The 18,328-nt window shown below is 57.6% G+C and overlaps 1 protein-coding gene across 7 annotated transcripts in view; it reads left to right on the top strand.

Annotated features, from left to right (window-relative positions):
- The first annotated feature begins 133 nt into the window (after positions 1 to 133).
- The window catches only part of TTC13 (tetratricopeptide repeat domain 13), a 49,549-nt gene continuing 31,354 nt past the window's right edge, over positions 134 to 18,328 (top strand). For 5 of the 7 annotated variants that reach the window (XM_039850293.1, XM_039850292.1, XM_039850289.1 and 2 more), the window contains exons 1-3: positions 134 to 487; positions 12,119 to 12,194; positions 15,261 to 15,331. In XM_039850293.1, the coding sequence (XP_039706227.1) occupies positions 173 to 487; positions 12,119 to 12,194; positions 15,261 to 15,331 (462 nt within the window). In that variant the 5' untranslated portion in view covers positions 134 to 172. The remainder of the gene's footprint in view (positions 488 to 12,118; positions 12,195 to 15,260; positions 15,332 to 18,328) is intronic. The other 2 variants (XM_039850294.1, XM_039850290.1) reach the window with 1 other exon arrangement.

Genomic DNA, 18,328 nt, shown 5'->3' with positions numbered 1-18,328 from the left:
AGCGGCGAGAGGACGTCAGACGCCGCGCCGGAAGCGTGCGCCGCGCGGTGCCTGCTGGGGCGGGAGGTCCAGGCGCCGGGGAGAGGGCCGCGCGGCGCGCGCCGCCGGGACCACAACTCCCAGCAGGCACCGCGCGGCGCCCCCGCCTTCCGCCGCCGCCCGCCCGCCGCGCATGCGCCCTGAGGGAAGATGGCACCTGCCGGCGGCTGCTGGGGAGGCGCTGTGGCCGCCGCGGGCGCCGCCCGGCGCGTCCCGGTGCCGCTGCTGCTGGGGGTCCTGTCCGCCCGGCGCGTCCCGGTGCCGCTGCTGCTGCTCGGAGTCCTGTCCGCCGCGCCGCGCCCGGGCGCCCAGGCCAGCGAGCACTACACGCCGCTGTCCCTGCTCAAGCAGGAGCTGCAGCACCGGCAGCAGCAGGAGGCCCCGGCGGGCGGCGGCTGCAGCCCGCAGTCGGGGGACTGGGGGGACCAGCACTCCGCCGAGTGCGCCGGTGAGTGCGCGGCGGGCCGGGGCTCGGCGGGGCCGGCGGGGCCGGGGGGGCTGCGGGCCCCCCGGGTGTCTCCGAAACCGGCACGGCGCGTGCTCCCCGCGAGGCCGCCCGCGGGGTGTCTGTCACTGCAGGCCGCTTCCCGCCGCCCGCGCCCGGGGCCGCCGTGGGGGCGGCGGAGAGGGGAACAGCTGCCTAGCCCTCCCGGGACCAGCGCGGCCTCCCTGAGTCCTGGCGGCTGTTGGCGGAGGGGATGGCGCGTGGCCGGGCACCGTGTCCCCACACAGGTCCCCGCGGGTGCCGCGGGAGCGAGGGAGGGACGGACGGAGGAGGACCCGGGCCCGGCTGCGGGAACGACCGGCCCGCGCCGGCCTAGGAATCAGGTTTCCCGACCCCTCGGCCGATGTCGCGTATCGAACACGGGCTCTGAAGATTCGGTCTCTACAGGAAGGAAGGGCACAAAGGGCGAGCCCGTTTCGTCTGCGCCTTGACATCTGGCTTCCAGTTGTTAAAGATGGATCTGTCATCTGTCAGGTGTCTCCCAGAGAGTGAAAAGGGCCCCGCAGGCCTTGAGCCTGTGTGTCAGCTGTGTGTCTCTTGAACCAGGCAGCTCATTCATTACCCTGCGGCGCTGTTGCCTCATTTCAGGGTCATGGCAGATGCTCCTGGGGCAACATACACACGGACGTTTTCTGTTTTGAAGCTCTGTAGCGGGTCTTTTCACCTTTCAGTCCCCGTCTGTGTCCCTTAAGGCTTGCTTTTGAAGGGTCTGGGTTGCAGTAACTCAGTTTGTGAGGCCTGACAGCAGAGTCGTGTAGCAATGTGTACCTGGGAAGGACAGACGCGGCACTGCCACTTTTCGGAACCCTCCCCACAGCTTTCGGATTCAAACAGATGAGCCGATGCCCAGCTAAATCTGCACATGCGCTGTGAGCTGCGTACGTGTTCTCAGGACAGAGCCCAAGATTGTAGGGCCAAGGACAACGGCTGGCGGGAGCCCAGGGGTCCACTAGTGCTCTGGCCGTGGCGGGCTGCTCTGTGGACCATGGAATGGACCCAGGGAGCAGCCGCTGTCCGTGGGCTGAGCCCCGCCGGGGTCCGGCTGCAGGACCGGGAGCCCGGGTGATCCTGGGGCGGCGGGCCTGGCCTAGGCCCCTCCGGCTTGTCTCCCCAGCATGTATTTACATTTCACTCTGTTTGAAAAGCACCTACAACCACAGACCTCTTATTGTATCTGTTTTCTGTGGCAAAAGTCATCTTACTGTTTCAAGAATAAATGCAGTGTAATGTACACGTTTTTTCAATAAAAATCGTCCTTGTTACCTTTGTCGTGTTTTTAGTTTGGAACGTGAGAGGTAAAGGACCGATGCGATGCCACAGTTCTCGCCCTTAGCCTTGAACTTGTAAGCACTGTGTGGCGTCATCCTCTTAACACTGACGTAGTTGTGTTTTTATCTCCATTTTATCCAGGGCGAAACTGAGGCAGAGCCGTTGGGGGTCGAACCTGGCCTCTCGACATCCACGCCGTGTGTCCTCAGTAGTGTTTGCACGTTAGCGCAACTCTTACCAGTATTAACAATAAAGCCCTACACCCTTAGGCGTCGTCGTGGAAAGTTATGTGGTCAAGTAACCTCTTGTAATTTTCTACTCACGCGTGTGCAGCGATGCTTCACCGAACCCAGTACTTTGACCTGTAGAGCCAGGAGGGATCTGTTCTTTCTCTGAAAAGCTATTCAGACGCCGCTCGGTGTCCTGGACCCTGGAGACACAGCACAGCCGGCTGAGCTCCTGGGGGTACCTGCGCTCTGGCGGGCCTGGCGATGACTGCCTTGAGCCGTGAAGAGCGATGTGGGGACCTACTGGGAAGGTGCCTGGGGGGAGGCTGCCGGTCGTTTGACGTGAGCAGGGACCTGGAAAGTGTGAGGTTTGGAGAGATCTTGGCGGTAGCTTAATGCTACACCCCGGCGTCAGAGCCGATGCGTTAATGTCAGATAAGTTGTCACTTGTCCACTGGTCGCAGAATTCGAGTCCTGCGTCTGCTCCCACCGGAGGTAACACACACTCCGTGCACACGCAGCACTGGTTTGCAACAGCGCTGGCCTCACGCCTCCTACAGCGGCGAGGTGGGCACCAGCCATTCACACACGTGCTTCTAGAAATTGTTCCAAAGAGCTTTTGTTTCTCTTTGAAGATGTAGTGTTAGTAAGTACAGTGAATTTATGTGATGTTTTTCTTTTTACTGCTTCTGGAGACGTCTGTCCTGGGTGAGGTGGTCCTGGACTCTGTGTCTTTATGCTGGTTTTCACATAACCGCCTTCTGGCTGGCGGCCGACGCTCCACGCCTAGTCAAGTTCAGTGAGTAATTTACAACCTGCAGTGATATTGTTTAGTTTGTCAAAGTTAATAACCCCAGATTTAAGTTTATTTTCCCATAGTTCTTAGAAAAGAGCATTGCTGCCTGTCTGTCTGGTTCGGGCATTCACTGCCAGAAAAAAGAGGGTGCAGCCGTTGGCCTGGCTCTGTGTCTGGCGGTCAACGGGACTTAACGGCTGTCAGTGTGTGCGGTGCCCTCTTCATTGAGGAATCCTGTCATTTACATGAAATCGGCCTCCTCGCTCACAGCGCTTGGGGCCGGCCGTGCCCCAGGGGCGATAAGGAATCCGCAGAGGGAGGTTTTATAGTGAGAGCTGTTTCCTTTTCGTTCTGGCTCCGAGGAAGCTGAGGACCAGGTTTTACGCTCATCTGCGGCAGCCCTCACGTCCGTCTGTTCGCTCACGCCTTTTCTGCCTCGGCCCTGATGCCGGTGACTGGTACCACATACAGCTCTGTGGCCGGTCCTCCGACCTTCCTCTAAGGCCGACACGGGCACATCTGCTGGTGCGAGTCACTGGCAGAGACCAGGCCCGGTGAGAAGGCGGTTTGTCTGTTGCTCGCGCCCGGCCCTGGCGCCTGGCATCGCGGGAGCTGCCTGCCTCGGCCCCCTGCCTCCCGGAGAGCCCTCTGATTGAGGGGTCACCTTTGCCAGCCCGTGGTGTGGCCCACCCGCCGGCCTTCCACATCAACCTGTCGTCGAGAGTCACACCTGCCTCTGCAAAGGCGGGACATGGGCGCTCGGGTTCGGCGTCGGGCAGTGGTGGTTAATCGTCCGCTCTGATGGCAGAAGGCGCGTGGCCCGGGCCTCAGAAAGTGCCCTGCGGGGAGCGTGGTGACAGGAAGGGGTGCGGCACGTCTGCACGAAAGCGTCTTCGGGACGTCTCTGCCACGGCGCGTAGACGCGGCTTCGCTGCATCTCGCGACTCCTCGCAGCGTGACACTCTACGTCCCCTCGGCTTTCCGTTTCGTCTTGTTTCCTTGCAGGTAGGAAATGTTCAAAGTTCACCGAAGCAGAGTTTTACAGCCTTTTACTCTGGGTTAACGTTTGCCAACGCTTTCCTTCCGGTATCTTTTCCATCTTTACCTTTTCATTGCAACACGACAGATGTGCAGAAAAACGCACAGGTTACCAGTGCACGGCTCCACGACCACCTCGCGGACAGCTCGCTGGGCAGGTCCCATCCCTGCCGCCCAGCTTTGGTTTGGGGGCGCTTGGTGTGGCAGGTCTTCTGGTTCGGGAGCCCGTGATCTTCACACACACCCTTGGGGTCCCGTGTCAGATGGCCCACCCTCCGCCCGGCACCTCTTCCTCATGAAAGACCAGCTGGTGTCTCCTGGGACTTCCCCTGCCTGTGTCGGGGACATTCTAGGTGACCGTGTTCCCTCGTCACTAATGCTTTCTTCCACGTCGCTGCCTGACTCTGCATCAGCTTTCCCAGTAGCAGGGACCTGCGACAGGGCGTGCGGGTCTCTGAGAAAGTCTTCGGCTCTCCAGAGTCCCTGCGCCTGCGAGCGTCCAGCCCTGGCCTCCACCAGCAGCGCGGGGCAGGGCCGCGCACCGCACATCCTGTCCGGCTCCGGGGCTCTCTCCGTGCGTGCGGCTGACCGGCTCCCTTGGTTTCACACCTTTTTACGTGTGTTGGGACTTATTGCAGCTTTGATCAGAACACCTGCGTCCTCCGTTAAACATTCAGTCTCTCTTTAAGGTGATTTTGCGGATCTTTCTAACGGATGAATTTTACGTTGGTTTTGTCACCTAGTTCTCAGTAGGCAGCCTCGATTGCCAGGGTGTTTTATGATAACTCGCACATCCCAGGTGCTGATGAATATTTTATTAAGATAAAAGAAGCATAAATTCTTCAGAGGAGAATTTTTCCTGTTACTGCATTCAGAAAGAAATCTCCCACCGGGACCGTGGTGTGGTATCACCCACAGTGTTCCAGACAGTGGGTGTCCGACAGCTACAGATGCCGACGCGAGCAGGGGGCCTGTGGCTCGGTGCCGCCTGGCCCTGGGGGCCCCTCAGCCACCGTGGTGCTGTCTGCTCCCTGCTCCTCACAGGGGACGCTGCACCCAGGCCTGGAGTTGCCAACAGGTGTCTGGCAGCCGACCTCCACGCTGTGGCCTGTCCCTGGGGAGAGCTCAGGCATTTTTGTTTCTAGGTGAGCTCAGCGCCTGTCTGTCAGGAGGTGGCCACATGGTCGGCACCTCCCAGCAGCTGTCGAATTCCTTAGGCGACATCTCCTTCAGGGGTCGGCCAAGGGTTTGCTGTCTGCAAGCTTCAGTCAGTTTCCACCTGGAGACCTGAATCCGTGAGGCGTCCATGCCTCCGCCTCCTCCATCACCAGGCGGGAACGCCCCCCCCTTACCTGACTGAGAAGGAAGTGATGGGGGGCACGCTCCCGCTCCCCACCAGCGCCTGCAGCATTGCCTGGCTGCTCTCCAGGTGCGGGTGTCGCTCCCCGTCATCTTCCATCCACAGGTGGTTGTAATAGCCCCTCCCCCCAAGGAGCACGCAGCTGACACAGGGCCACACGCCCTCCCTCAGCCGCTGTCACCGCGGGCGTCCTCAGGAGCGGCTCATGCGCCCCCCTCCACGGCCCCACTCCTCTCTCGCCCCTGCCGTCGGCTCTGTGGGGAGGGACAGGCTTCTCCTCCACCCTCTGGGTTCTTCCGACACGAGACAGTTTAACAGGAGAAAAAGCAAGTCTAGCTTCGTACGTAGGGGCCTCCATCAGAATGCGGAGCCCGGGGCAGGCAGGGAGGCTCACGGGCCGTCCGGAGCCGGGGTGGGGGAGGGGCCTGGGACCTCAGAGGGAAAGGCAGCAGGTCACAGGAATCTGGGAAGGGCAGCTGTTTGGCCAACAAATGTCCGGTGGCCATGCAGAGACACAGGGACACAGAGGGGACTTTGGACGAGCAGATCTGGGCAGAGTTTCTCCCCCAGTTCACTCCACTGGGCACGTACCCTTTGCAGCCATCTCTGTAATAGCCATTTCCTGCTGCGGGCGCTCGGTCTGCATTCCTTAGCAGGTAAGGGGCAGGTAAAGGAAAACATCCTGAGTCTTTGGTTTCTCAGGAAGGACCAGCCTAAGACAGTCCCCATGCCCAAGAGACCCACTTGGCGCCGTTCGCCCTGGCTCTGGCAGTCCGCTGCGTGTGAGGCCTGGAGCACGGGAGAGTCGGACGGCACTGCGGGGCCCACGCCGCTGGCCGCGAGGGCCCAGCACCGGCACGGTTACCTGCACTGACGGGCGTCCTAGAGCATGGACGCGACGCGTCTGGGCTTTGCTGTTGCGTCTTGTGACCTGGAGCGCGTCCGTTAATGTCGAGCTTATTTCACTGTGTGCAGGGAGCCTAAGGGCCATTCTGCCTGCTTCCAAGGACAGAGGGACAAAAGTCACGGCTGGGGAGGCGTTTTGGAAGCTGTGGAGGCCAAAATAAGCTTGAGGAGGAAGAAGCGTTGGCGGAAACACCAGCGATTTGGGCCTAGCCGCGCAGCCGACCTTTAAGTCATTTTCTGTGCGCTGGGCTGTTTTCCCAGCGGCCGGCGAGGGCCGCGGTGGCCGTGCAGGTACCGGGGAAGCCGAGGCTGCGCCATGTCGGGCGGAGGGCTTGCCCAAAGTCGGGCGGCCCGCTGCGCTTCTGACCAGAGCCGCCGTCTCCCCCGCCCACGCTGACCGCGCTGTCCCTTTGCCTCCAAACTAATGCGTTAAACTGCAAGAGCAGATTTCGATGTAAGAGCTGGTTCTTTGAAAATACTGGTAAAGTTTAGATAGTTATTTAGCAAGATTAATCAAGAAAAATGAGAACAAATATTTGACCAGGCATAAGGGAGGATAATGAAAAATGATAGCTTAATGGCAAAAATGTAGAACAGTTCAAAAAGGCGGTTGATTCCCCCTCTGCCTCGCAGATACCTCGTCCCCACCAGCTCAGCTCTGCTCATTAACCTGGAGCGCCCTTCGGGACCCCGCCGTCGTTCCCTGTTTAATCACGCACCGCCAGGCACCGTTATCAGGTTCATGGCAAGGCTCCTGTCTCTGGAGTGTGCCGACCAGGTGCAAGGCGAGGTGCAAGGCGGGTGTCGCAGGTGCTGGACCTGGGCGCGGAGCCCGCCCTGCCCCGGAGCCCGCCCTCCTCGACCGGGCGCCTCGGCCCGCGGCCGCCCCCTCGCGGCCGCACAGGGCACAGGCCGGAGCCGCGCCGTTCCCTCTCCCTGCGCTGCGTTGGCTCAAAGCCCCGCCTTTTCTGCTCAGTGCATCTCTTTAGACAGCGGCCATCGTCCGTTTCAGCCCAGTGGCCTCCGCCTCGGTTCCGACTGCCCCATCTTTACGTGGCCGCGGCCTCCCCCTGGACCTCCTGCGCTGGTCTCCAGCCCTCTCCTCGCACCTGTCCGTGGCCTTTCCTCCTGCTGAAGCCCGAAAATATGTGATAAATGAACTGGGTACTAACCTTGAGAAACAAGAGGAAGTAAGGGAAGTTGGAAGGATTAAATCGAACCAACCCAGAATAAATGAGTTAGAAACGGAGTAAGAGCAGAATCGATAAACAGATCCCAGAGTGGGTCTTTGAAAAGAATAAAATAGATAACCTGATAAGGCTAACTCATAAATAGGAGGAGCAGATGCGCCTTATGAATGATAAGAGTAGCAGACATGTTTTGAGCTCCCTTGTTTAAATCTCACAGCCGGGCCTATGAGATAGATACTATTATTGAGCTGTTTACAAGTGAACTGAAGATTGAAGAGGCTGAGTCAGCGGCCACGAGCTAGTCAGCAGTGTCAAGGAAAGGAGCTGAAGCCCAGGCTGTCCGATTTCAGAATTATCGCTCTTAACTGCAGTCGCCAAAGCTTTGACAGTGGTTCTCAAAGGATCGTAGTACTCTAAATGACTTCAATATCCTATGTGTGATTTTCCTATGTTTTCCAGAATGAACATGAATTACCACAAATTTTTTTAAAGTAAATGTTCATGCAGAGATCGGACAGTCACCTGTCAGAGCTGTCGCAGAAGCTGAATAGGAGTGATCTTACACATGACCGCCAAGATCCCTGTTTAAAGCGAGCCCAGCAGTGTCCCATTGGCCGCGACGTGCTGTGCAGGCGGCTTTCAGGTCGATGACTTACTAAGTGGTGCCGGGGAAGCCTGCCAGCCATTCCGAAATTAGCTGGTTAGAAACTCTCCTCCATGTCTTATGCCGGAGTGGATTCAAATGACTTAAAAATGAGCAAAGGGTGTAAGCGACCTACGAGAGAAGAGACAGAGTGGCCAATAGACCGACAGCGTCGCCTTACCAGTGCTGTGTTCAGGTCGGGGCGAATAGGAAGGGCGGCATTGGCCCACGAACGGGGACATAGAGGGTCTCGGGCGCCGCCCTGCGCGTGGGGGGAGTTGGAGCAGCGTCCATGAAGGGCCTTAAAATGGTTTATACCCTTTGCCTTGGCAATGTTTGTCAGGATTTAGTGTAATTGCCTAGTTGGGTAGATCTGCAACAGTGTAGGTCACGCATGCTCATCGAAACGCCCGCGTTGAGGAAAGGGAACGGGCTCCCAGGTTGGGACTGACAGCGGAGGCTGGGTCCTCGCTGGGGGCTGTGGCGCAGCTTTTCAAGCCCTGTGGGCGTTTATCCATGGAAGCGGGAGTGAGGCGGCCGCGAAGGAGGCGGTGTGCGTGCGGTGCTTCGCCTGCGCCTCGCGCACGGCGGGTGCCCACAGGCTGGCTTTTTGAAAAGGTAGGAGAAACGGGTTATAAAAATGCGCTTCTAAAGCGTCTTTCCGTCACGCCCTTCTCCAGCTGTCTCCCGACAGCCGTCACTGTTCACCCCTGTCCCCCAAGCCCTTCTCTTGGGTCCAGGACTTCTCCAGCCTGACCGCTGGCCGTCCCTTCCGCCCGCACTTGGTTTTGGGGCGCGAGCTCCCTCCTCCACCAGGGCTGCCTGCCCGCGCCCCTCTGCCGGGACCCCCGCCCCCTTCCCACAGCCCCAGCCGAAGCCACGTACCCCCCCAAGTCCCGCTTGTGCCCTGTGACGTTTAACCCACGGCGCTGGTAACTGCTCGCCACGCAGGGCCCTTCGATGTGCCACGTCCTGACCCGGTTCCCGGCACACGCGGACGCGAGGGTTTGGCCAGGTCGGTGCCCTCAGCCCCGGGGACGTAATTCCACGCTCTCCGGGGATTGCTGAGTTAGAGCAGATCTCCTAAAGTAATTTATTGAGGCAACATCTACTAACACAAAATTAAATGTCTTCAAGGGGACAATTCAGTGGCATCTAGCTCATTCGCAGTGGTGTGCGATCACCGCAAGGCGTTCCCATCGCGCCCCGGAGACCCGCATACCCGCGGCGGGGTTTCTGCCTGACCCCGCCTTCGGGCGCCAGCGTGCACCCTGTGTCTGGGTTCGCCTGGTCTGGACATCTCCTGTAAGCGGCGTCATGCGCTGGGTGACCTTCTGTGCCTGACTCCTTCACCTTCTGTTGGAGGCTCTTCCAGGCGGTGACGTGTAGCAGCTCTTCGCTCTCCTGAGGCTGAACAGCCTCCCAGTGCGTGTTGCCGTGGTTTGCGCATCGTAAGCTGGGGGACATCTGGGCCGCTCCCTCCTTCGGCTGCCGTGGCTCGTGCTGCTGTGAACACGCGTGTGCGCGTTCTCGTTTCAGTGTGCGCTTTCAGCTCTTTCAGGGTGTCGGCCTAGGGGTGGGGCGGTGGGGTCGCACAGTAAGTGATTCTGTGTCTTTTGGGGTGTCGCCCAGGAGTGGGGCTATGGGGCAGCAGCAAGCACTTGGCCTTTGACTCTTTGAGGAACTCACTGATTTAAGAAGCCATGGACCACCGTGATCCCCGCTTCCCCACAGCCTGGGTTGCAGTCCCGGTGGCTCAACACTTGCGTTGCTTCCGCTGCTTGTGGAGGAAACCGAGGCCCTCTCTTGGTGGGTGCAGCAGGTTCTCGCTAAGGTCTGGTTTTGTTCTGATTAATTTTGATAAAGCCTTTCTCGTGAGACGTATTGTTTCTGCATTCTCTTTGGAGTCAGCCGGTTCCTGGTCCCTATGCTGCTTTTAATTGGTTGGGCACATGCTTTTGTTGGATTTCAGGAGCTATTTATGTGTGTTCTGATCCTGGGCTCATCTATGGATCTTCCCCAAGGCTGGTCCTATGGAGTTATATTGTGTGTTCTCTTTATATTCCTTTGACTGGTAATAGTGCTGCAGGCAGAGGGCCTAGTGGGACGCTTCACCGCCATCGCACGACGCCGTGAAAGGGCCCGCCGCTACTCACCAGGCGCGCCATGTTCTTTGAACAGGCGCTCTGTCCGGTCCGTTGCCGTCTGGGCGCTAAGGCCGACGCTCTGTTTTTCTGTTTCCTCAGAATGGCCGTGGAGGCCGCCACTCTGTGGTGTGTGCGCGCGGATGACTCGAGACCGTGAAGCGCTGCACAGCGACATATGCGCGGCGGATTTATCATCAGAGCGCTGCCGCTGAGCACGCCACATACCGCTATGCGTGTTGCGGCGGTGTCCTTGGCGCCCGGGTTCAAGGCTTCCGCTACGGGTGACCCGGGCGAGATGTAATCCAGGAATGCTTCGGTTTTCAGAGTCGCCTCTTCTGAATCTGCACGGGCGCAGAGATTTGGCGAAATTTCCCAGAGCTCGCTGCCTGCTGGGACTACTGTCCTCCACGCTTAGGTCTGGCACGCCCCGCCTGGCCATGCTCCCCAAGGGCCAGTGGTGCGTGTGGCCCAGGTCCCGAAGGTGGGGGTCGCTTCCAGTTCTCAGCGAGGAGCCGCACCCAGGGGTGCCGCGTGCACAGGACAAAGATAGGCCACCCGGTGTTTGGTCCCACTGAATCATTGCCACCTATGAACCGGGCGGCCGAGCATCCTGGACCCAGGAGATTCCACTTTCAGGGTCTCGGGGTGCAGGGGGCTCGCGGCTGAGCCTCATTTCTTGGAGGCGTGTGCACTTGAGATAAGGTGTGACCCTATTCCCACGCTTTGCTGCCTTTCAGTCGCAGCAGCCAGACCTGGCCCGGGCCTCCCCTCGGGTGAGCGCCTGGCGCTAGCTCCGCCTGGCCCGTCCCGGTCAGCACCTCGGTCAGCACCTCGCCGCCCGGCCCCGCCCCGAGGGCGGGCTCCGCCTCCCGTGCACGCGCGGTTCCTGCGGCTGCGGCCTGGTTCTCCTCACGAGGCCAGTGGCCAACGCGCTTCTCCTCTGGGATTTTTCCTTCGGCATCCGGTAGTATCGTTTTCTCCTTCTGTTTAACTCCCACTAGAGGATACTCTTTCTTTCCCAAGCTAAGCTTTGCCTTTTCCTCTAAAAACTGCCGAAACTAGGTAGGAATTGCAAACCAGAGAATGATCCATTGACTTTACATAACTCACTGCAATAACTGTCAACTTGATGTATGGAAAAACTGTTGAATTAGACTTGTAATCCTACAGTGTTGCCCAGAGCAACAGACTGTCTCGCCTTTCCTGTCTGTGTGTGAACAAGCTCTGATTGTCTCTTTGGTGACCGGTGTGACGTCATGGTCACGTGCAGCCTGTAGGCCAGGCACGTCCCGGCTGAGCGCTGGCAGATCTGTCCTCTGGGGAAGTAGCAGCCGTTTATCAGACACGATTTGTCTCCAGAGCACGGTAGAGCCGTCACTTTGTACGGTGCACGAATCCTGCCTGTGGTCACCCTGGCCACTAAGCTGCCGTGTGTAGTTTGCTCCCCAGCTCCCCCCTTCGTCTCGGGCCCCCTGCCACGTGCGCACGTGTCTGCACGGATTCCGCACGGCGAGCCGTGCGTCACGCGGCGTGCTCACGTCGGTCACGTGCTCTGCGGCATTCAGTGGAGCGTCTTGTTTCTTGGTCAGATTTCGTCGGTCTTTTTATGTTGCCATCTATACAACCTGTAGCTCTTATTTCTAAAATACTTTTAGGATTTGAAAGTTGTATTCCGTTATCGAGCCACATTGAAGAACCAGTCACCAGAATGTGATCTGTGAAAATGGGGAGGGTGCTCGAAGCAGCCAGCAGGATGGGCCCTGTGGGGGGGACAAAGACGCCGGCTCCTGGACACGGGCCCCGGACCGCAGGGAGGGGAGCGAGGCCGCGACACGCAAGCAGTGCCCTCGGAGGGTGCGGGCGGTGTGACAAAGTGAACTCTTTCTTGCTTCCCTGTAAACCGAATGTAGCTTTACCTTCCCAGATTACAGGTTTTCGTTATGTTTTCTCTTCATTCGTGAGGCGGTAAAATACACGTCTGTGTTTTTTCGATTTCAGAGCCAGGCCAAGTCTGTGACAGAGCAGAAGAGGTTCCCGTTCGCTCCTGATAACGACAGCACGAGCGAAGAGCTAGGTGAGGCGCGCGGGGGCCCCGCGGCATCGGCCTCGGGTCTCCGGCCGGACGTGGAGCAGGTGGCGGGGTGGTGAGGCGGAGGGCTCAGAGCCCGGCTCCGCCGCGGGGACGCGGGGACGCGCGGACGGGGCGCCTGGCTCCGCCGCGGCGAGCGCTTGGATCTCATGAGGCTCCGTGGATCATACGTCGTGACGTGGAAGGTCTGGATGGCTGATCCGGCCGGACCGTTTTATCCGCGTGTTTCTGTGGAAGTCCGTGATCGTGGTGATGAGTTCTTAGGAGCTGTCGTTATTTGCGAAGAGGTTATTTGTGTGCTGTCATCGAGGACGAGCCGGGCAGATGTGAAAGCCGGAGAGCGTCACAGCTTCTCCGACCTTCGGTGCTGCAGCGCGGCCGGGGTGGCTGCGTTTGAGCCGGAGGACGGTCCCCGGCGTGTCTGGGAACGTGGGTGCGGGAAGGCCGAGCCCGTTCAGGCCCGCGGGTGTGGTGTCCGCCGGCCTGTCGGTGGCGCGATTGGAAGCGGGCTGCTTCGCCCAGGTCCGATGCGCTTTGCCGTGGGCATGTCGCCTGCCGCCTGCCGCCAGGGTCAGCTGCCACACGAGGGGCGGAAGCAGCTGCGTAGGGCAGTGAGCTGGGAGGCGGCGCCTGGACGCGCGCTCCCGCGGGCCCCCGGCCCCCCGCACCTGCCGCCCCTGCGTCCGTGTCCCCTGCCGCGGCCCCGCGCCTGCTCGCGGTCCTCCCGCCGCGCTCCAGCGGGGTTGGTGGCTCGCTGCTCGGGAAGGACTGGCCGCTTCTTGCCGCTGCCCTTCGAGTGGCTTTGAGAGTAGTTGCCCTTTAGAGCGTCAGGTTCGGTCTTTTCCGAAGCCCTTGGATGCCGGTTGCCTCGCAGTCGCTGTCAGCGACGACCGCCGGCCCGCTCGGTGCCCCGAGTCCGACCCCGCGGCCCCGCGGCCAGCGTCTGGCGCCTCACGCCCCCGAGAAGGCGGCTTCCGCGGTGCTGCTGCCGGTGCCCATCTCTGTGGGGCCGGCTCCCTGTTTTCCCTTTGTGTTTGGATCCGCAGCAAAACCTGGATCCTGACAGGTACAGACGCTTGTGCAGGATTTGGATTATTTTTTTAATGGATGCCTTTGGGTTTTTCTCAGGAAACGTTTACTTTTGGATGGAATATTTGGGGGCTGCAGTTGGTTTTGAGTGGAATTCAACGCGTAGCTGTGGCAACAGTTTAAACGTGGTTGCTAAGTGCAGGATTTCCCCCTAAAACCTTGTTTGCTTTTGTGGGTCGCTTATTCATTGTTCATTCACCAGCAACGTACTGATTATGGGAAGAGAGGTAGAAAACTCAAAAATACAGATCTGTAAGGCGTCTAAGAGCGTTTTCCACAGGCTCGTTGAGCGAGACGCAGAGACCGGCCCCGTGGTGACACGGCCAGGGTCCGAGCCCGGGTCCCGGCTCTGCAGTGCAGAGTCACCCCGCTCTCAGGAGCATGCCCCACCAAGGGATCCACACCGCCCCGCAGCTGTCACCACCAAGGGATCCACACCGCCCTGCACCCCAGCCGGACGCCACGCGGCAGCTCGGGTGTGGCCTTCAGTGCTTCGGGGCCGTGCTGGCCAGGGGGGTGGGTCCCCGAGCCGGGCAGTGCTGCGGCGGCCTCACTCGCTGCTCGGTGTCTGGGACAGTGTGTCTCACCGCTTGGCGCCTCATCGCTTGTCTGCAGCCGTGAGTAATGACTGCATCTACCTCGTTGCAGTCGAGGGGTGAGTGAGCTAATGCGCGTGAACCTTCGGACTGTGCCTGCGATGTCGAGTCCGAGACTCTGAACTGTTACTGTTACTGCTCGTTTTTACAAACACAACCCCTCCCGCCCACCCCCTCCCGAGATGCCTCCCGTCCTCTCGTCCGATCCGACTATCTGAAGAGTGTCCGTTCGTACTGTTCAGAATGTGAGTCGGACCTTAATATCTTTTTAAGGAAATTAGGATAAAACCAGTTCTCTTTTTATTTTGCGAATGCCCCCAAAAGCTCCTCAACGGTTATGATGCTCAGTGTTTTTTAAGTTATGAAGATGCGCTAGACCTCTGCATTTAATGGGTCTACTGCATTTAATTTTTTGCTACTTTTGACTGTCAGAAAATTTAAACTCTTACTGATAGTAAAAGTTTTAGTTACCCATTTTCTTGACTACCCGTTAGGTCTTAGAATTAAGTGGAATATAGCTTTTTCTGCAAAGAAATGTGATCAAAATAGTATATTGAATGAGGAATATATCTTTTTCACCTATGTTTGGGGATTTAGAGAGTTAGGGCAAATAGTATAGATGGGAATGTAATCCAGAGTGTTCAAATGTATTGTTTGTTGGCTGGTTGGAAAGGTTCACTCAAAACATTGTCATATTTTAGAGATTGTCGTGTCTCTAATTTCGAAATACCACTCACCTAAGTAATTTTATCAGAAACTATTCATCCCTCTTCAGTGTCTATTTTGAGTAGCGCGTTGACTGTATTTTGAACAGAAGAGGTAGAAAAGAGACCACCTCGCATTGCCGCCGTGCGAATCATCTACGGTTAAGCATCACATTCGTGTATGTTAACCGGAGCCTCTGGTTTTGTTCCCACTGGGTAACTGGCCGTGAATTCAGCACCCCCAGGAATCGAGCTCTGTGGTGCTGTTTGGGGATTTCTCGCAACTTCACAGGAAGATCACACGGTCACGTTTGGGGGATGTTATTCCGGTTTATGACTAGGTCTTGCCATACAGATAGGAAACATCATAGAGATTATTTGGTACTGGAAAGTGAGTGATGGGCTTAGAAAAAGATAATTACTTCCTCAGGACAGATGTTTTATAGATGATCCGAATAATTTAAATCTGGATAGAACTGGGACACTGACTGGCAAGCCCTGCGTGGCAGAATAATTCAGTCGCACCTTGTTACCTCCTAGGTGTTTTTAACCGCACCTGGCCCTCGGAACTGTCTTTTAAGATTCGATAAAGAATTTAGTTACTAATTTTAGTCTGAGATGCTTCATCCTTTCCTCTAATATTTTTGTATTTTGTTTCACAGCTATCGCTTACGTGCTGATTGGCAGTGGTCTCTACGATGAAGCAATAAGACATTTTTCGACAATGCTCCAGGTAATTTTTCTTCTTCTGTAATCTCACGTTTGTAGTCGTGACCAAACATGGACTTGCGCGTGGCTTCGGCGCTGCCTGTGACGCCCGCACGACGGTTACGTGAATCGAGGAGGCCGGCCCCGGCGGCACCTCCGGAGCCAGCCTCGTGGCCCGCTCGCATTTCAGGCTTCGCGAGATCCGGGGGGCCAAGTGGTTCGTGATCGTCTCCCCACCGACAGGGTTCAAGTGCAAGTTCAAAAAGACGGGCAGTAGCTTCAGCTTACTTTCCCCTCTACCGGGATCTCGCCATGACCTGTGGGCTCTGGCAGCTCTTGGAATTCCAGACGCCGGCTTTCCAGCAGGAGCCAGTCTCGGGCTGGCCCGGTTCCCCTGGGGGTCTGCTTCCCACCTTAGGGGTGATTACGAGACCCCTCAACGGAAGTATTGGGCCTTACCGATTGACAGCTGTGTTACAATCTGTAATTACGTCGATGATTCTATCTTTGTTCTCAAACAGTCACTAAGTTGTCACTAAGTCCTCAGACCCAGGCAGCGGTGGTTCGGGCGGTCATGCGGAGTGGTGTCCTTCAGTGGGGCGTGCAGTGTGGAGGATAACTTAGAGCTGGTTTTCACAGTCGCCTTTCTGTGTAGCACTGCGACGTTAGACAGGGTCCGCGGGCACTTTTACACAGGACACCTGACCCCGGTGTGAGAGGGAGGCTCTGATACCTCGCAGGAGCAAAGGTCACTTAACCTACGGTGACCGGCAGCAGAAGACCGTCCGAGCCCCCAGATGTCTTCCCAGTTCATTCGACTTTTTGAGAAATGTTGACCATTGTAGTCGAAGGCAACGTAACAGCGTTAAGGAAGATACTTTAAATAATAAAATATTTCCTAATTCTGCCACTCTACTGTTGTTTGTTTTTATGGCCTTTTCTCGAAGTATGCACTTGTGCTTTATAATCTGAATATTTTTTATTACTTCTTCGTATGATCTGTACCATTTTGCGTTGCTTTTTCTCTTAATTTTATCCTGGACGTGTTTTTCACGTTTCTCTGTGATCCCGTGATGTCGGCGGCTCCCTGCCGTGCCTTAGGTGCTGTCTGTCCCTGCCGTGGAGCGCATCTCCCCCGTGGTCGTGTTCACAAAGTAGATGGGACTTTCTGTCTTTATGCCAAGAAAAGATACCGCTGTGCCGAAACGTGATTCAGCACCTTATCAGTCTGCGATTCAAGGGGCTGCTGTCCCCGAGGCCTTTTCCTGTGAGGATGTGGGAATCGTGAGGTGGCTGCTTCGGGCGGCTGGGGGGGGCAGCAGCGAAGTTGGGGGAGCAGCGTAGGTTCAGACCCGGCTGGCCAACGAGAAAACTGGGTGAGCTGACGTGTTTCTGTTTCAGTCTGACCAGGAGGAGCCTGATCTGGTCAGTGCACTTTGTGGCCTACATGTGAGCATGGAAGGGTCACCTTGCCTCATTCCTCTGCGACCCGGTTTGGCCAGGGCTGGATAGGCCACTCACTACTGGCTGGGCTCCGGTGGGGCGCGCGGTGCTGGCTGGACTCCGGTGGGGCGCGCGGTGCTGTTTGGGCTTCCGCGGGGTGCACGGTGCCGTCTTCCGGTTTGTAGACCCATGAATGGCAGGAGAGGGTTGGCCCCAGGTCGAACGACCAGGAGGCGGCGGTCTGGGGTCTCCCCCAAGGTCAGAGGTCAGTTCGGCTGTGTTTTCTGCTCTGAGAGGGCGGCCTGTGCGCCCTGTGATGAGTGGGGCCTGGACCGGACCCCTAGGAGCCGCCACCGGCCACGGTGGGCACTGGGCCCCAGTGGTCAGCGGGTTCGGAAGCCGAGCTCCCGCCACAGTTGTTAAAGGTCGAATGGAAGAATGAAAGCTTTTTCTGTAAGATTTATTTTTATTTGTTATCACATATTGTCCTTTCCCCGGATAGCTGTATCCCTGTATGCTTATTGCCCTTGTTTCTCTGAGAAATGCAGGAAGGTTATAAGAAGCATATTTTGCTCAGCAAAGGCACCACGGTGTAAAAATGAAGACTTTCCTAAGATGACATAGTCAATCATGAAGGAGCCTAAGATTCAGATCTCTACGTTTTCAGTCTAGAACATTCTACGTAAACTTTTTCCATTTTATATATTAAAAATATTGACATGAAATTATGCTCTGAGGGAGAAATATCACTTCTCTATCTTTTCCAATTTAAAAAATCGTAGTAATTGGGTGCTGGCCGGTTGGAGAGAGTTTACGTGACATTCGTACACGTCTGAGGGGACTCGGGTCCAGGAAGGACGGAGGTGCGTGGTTGGGGGGCGGGGGCCTCAGTGAGTGACCAGAGTGGCCCCAGCAGAGGTCAGGGTGAGCCACGTCCTCCTGCCTCTCGTCTCCTCTAATTTCGTGTCTGGACGTGAAATTTGCTTTTGTCTCTAATGCGTTTTTTATGTAAAAGTAACGTGCAGACTTTCAAGAGAACTTGCCTAGACAGACCTCTTCCGGGGCAGGCTCGGGCGTCGGCTCCACGTGACCGGACCCCTCTGTCCCCCGTCGCCTCCGGTGTCCACACTCCCATCCCCTGATGTTGAGAAAATGCCCTGCCGTCTCTGGAGCTTGTTCTGTGACGGGCGGTCAGGCCGGCGTGCCGAGGGGCGGGCAGACCGGGCGGGTTGACGGCAGCGCACCTCGCGTGACTGGCACGTCTGCCCCACAGGGGCCGAGTTCACGCTTGCACCTCACTAAGTCCTCCCGTCACCAACGGCCAGGTGTCCGAGGGAGTCGCTCTGCCCGGTCCCGGGTCCCGCGTCTAGTCAAGGACGTGGAGTGCCGGTCTCGCCTTGCCCGCAGCGGTGCCGTCCAGGGGCAGCCGGGCAGCGAGCAGCGAGCGTGGTTCTCCCTCCCTCTGTCCTGACTGGGCTGGCTGAGTCTCAGGTCCTCTTCCCCGTTGCTCTGTTGCTGTGGGTTTTACAGTGGCCTCGTGCCTGCTGTGTTTTCCTCCTAGTGGCAGTAACGCTCAGTA

Source organism: Pteropus medius, unplaced genomic scaffold, assembly GCF_902729225.1.
Source record: "Pteropus medius unplaced genomic scaffold, Ma_sr-lr_union100, whole genome shotgun sequence".
NCBI classification, from domain to species: domain Eukaryota; kingdom Metazoa; phylum Chordata; class Mammalia; order Chiroptera; family Pteropodidae; genus Pteropus; species Pteropus medius.
This window is presented reverse-complemented; position numbering and strand designations above follow the sequence as displayed.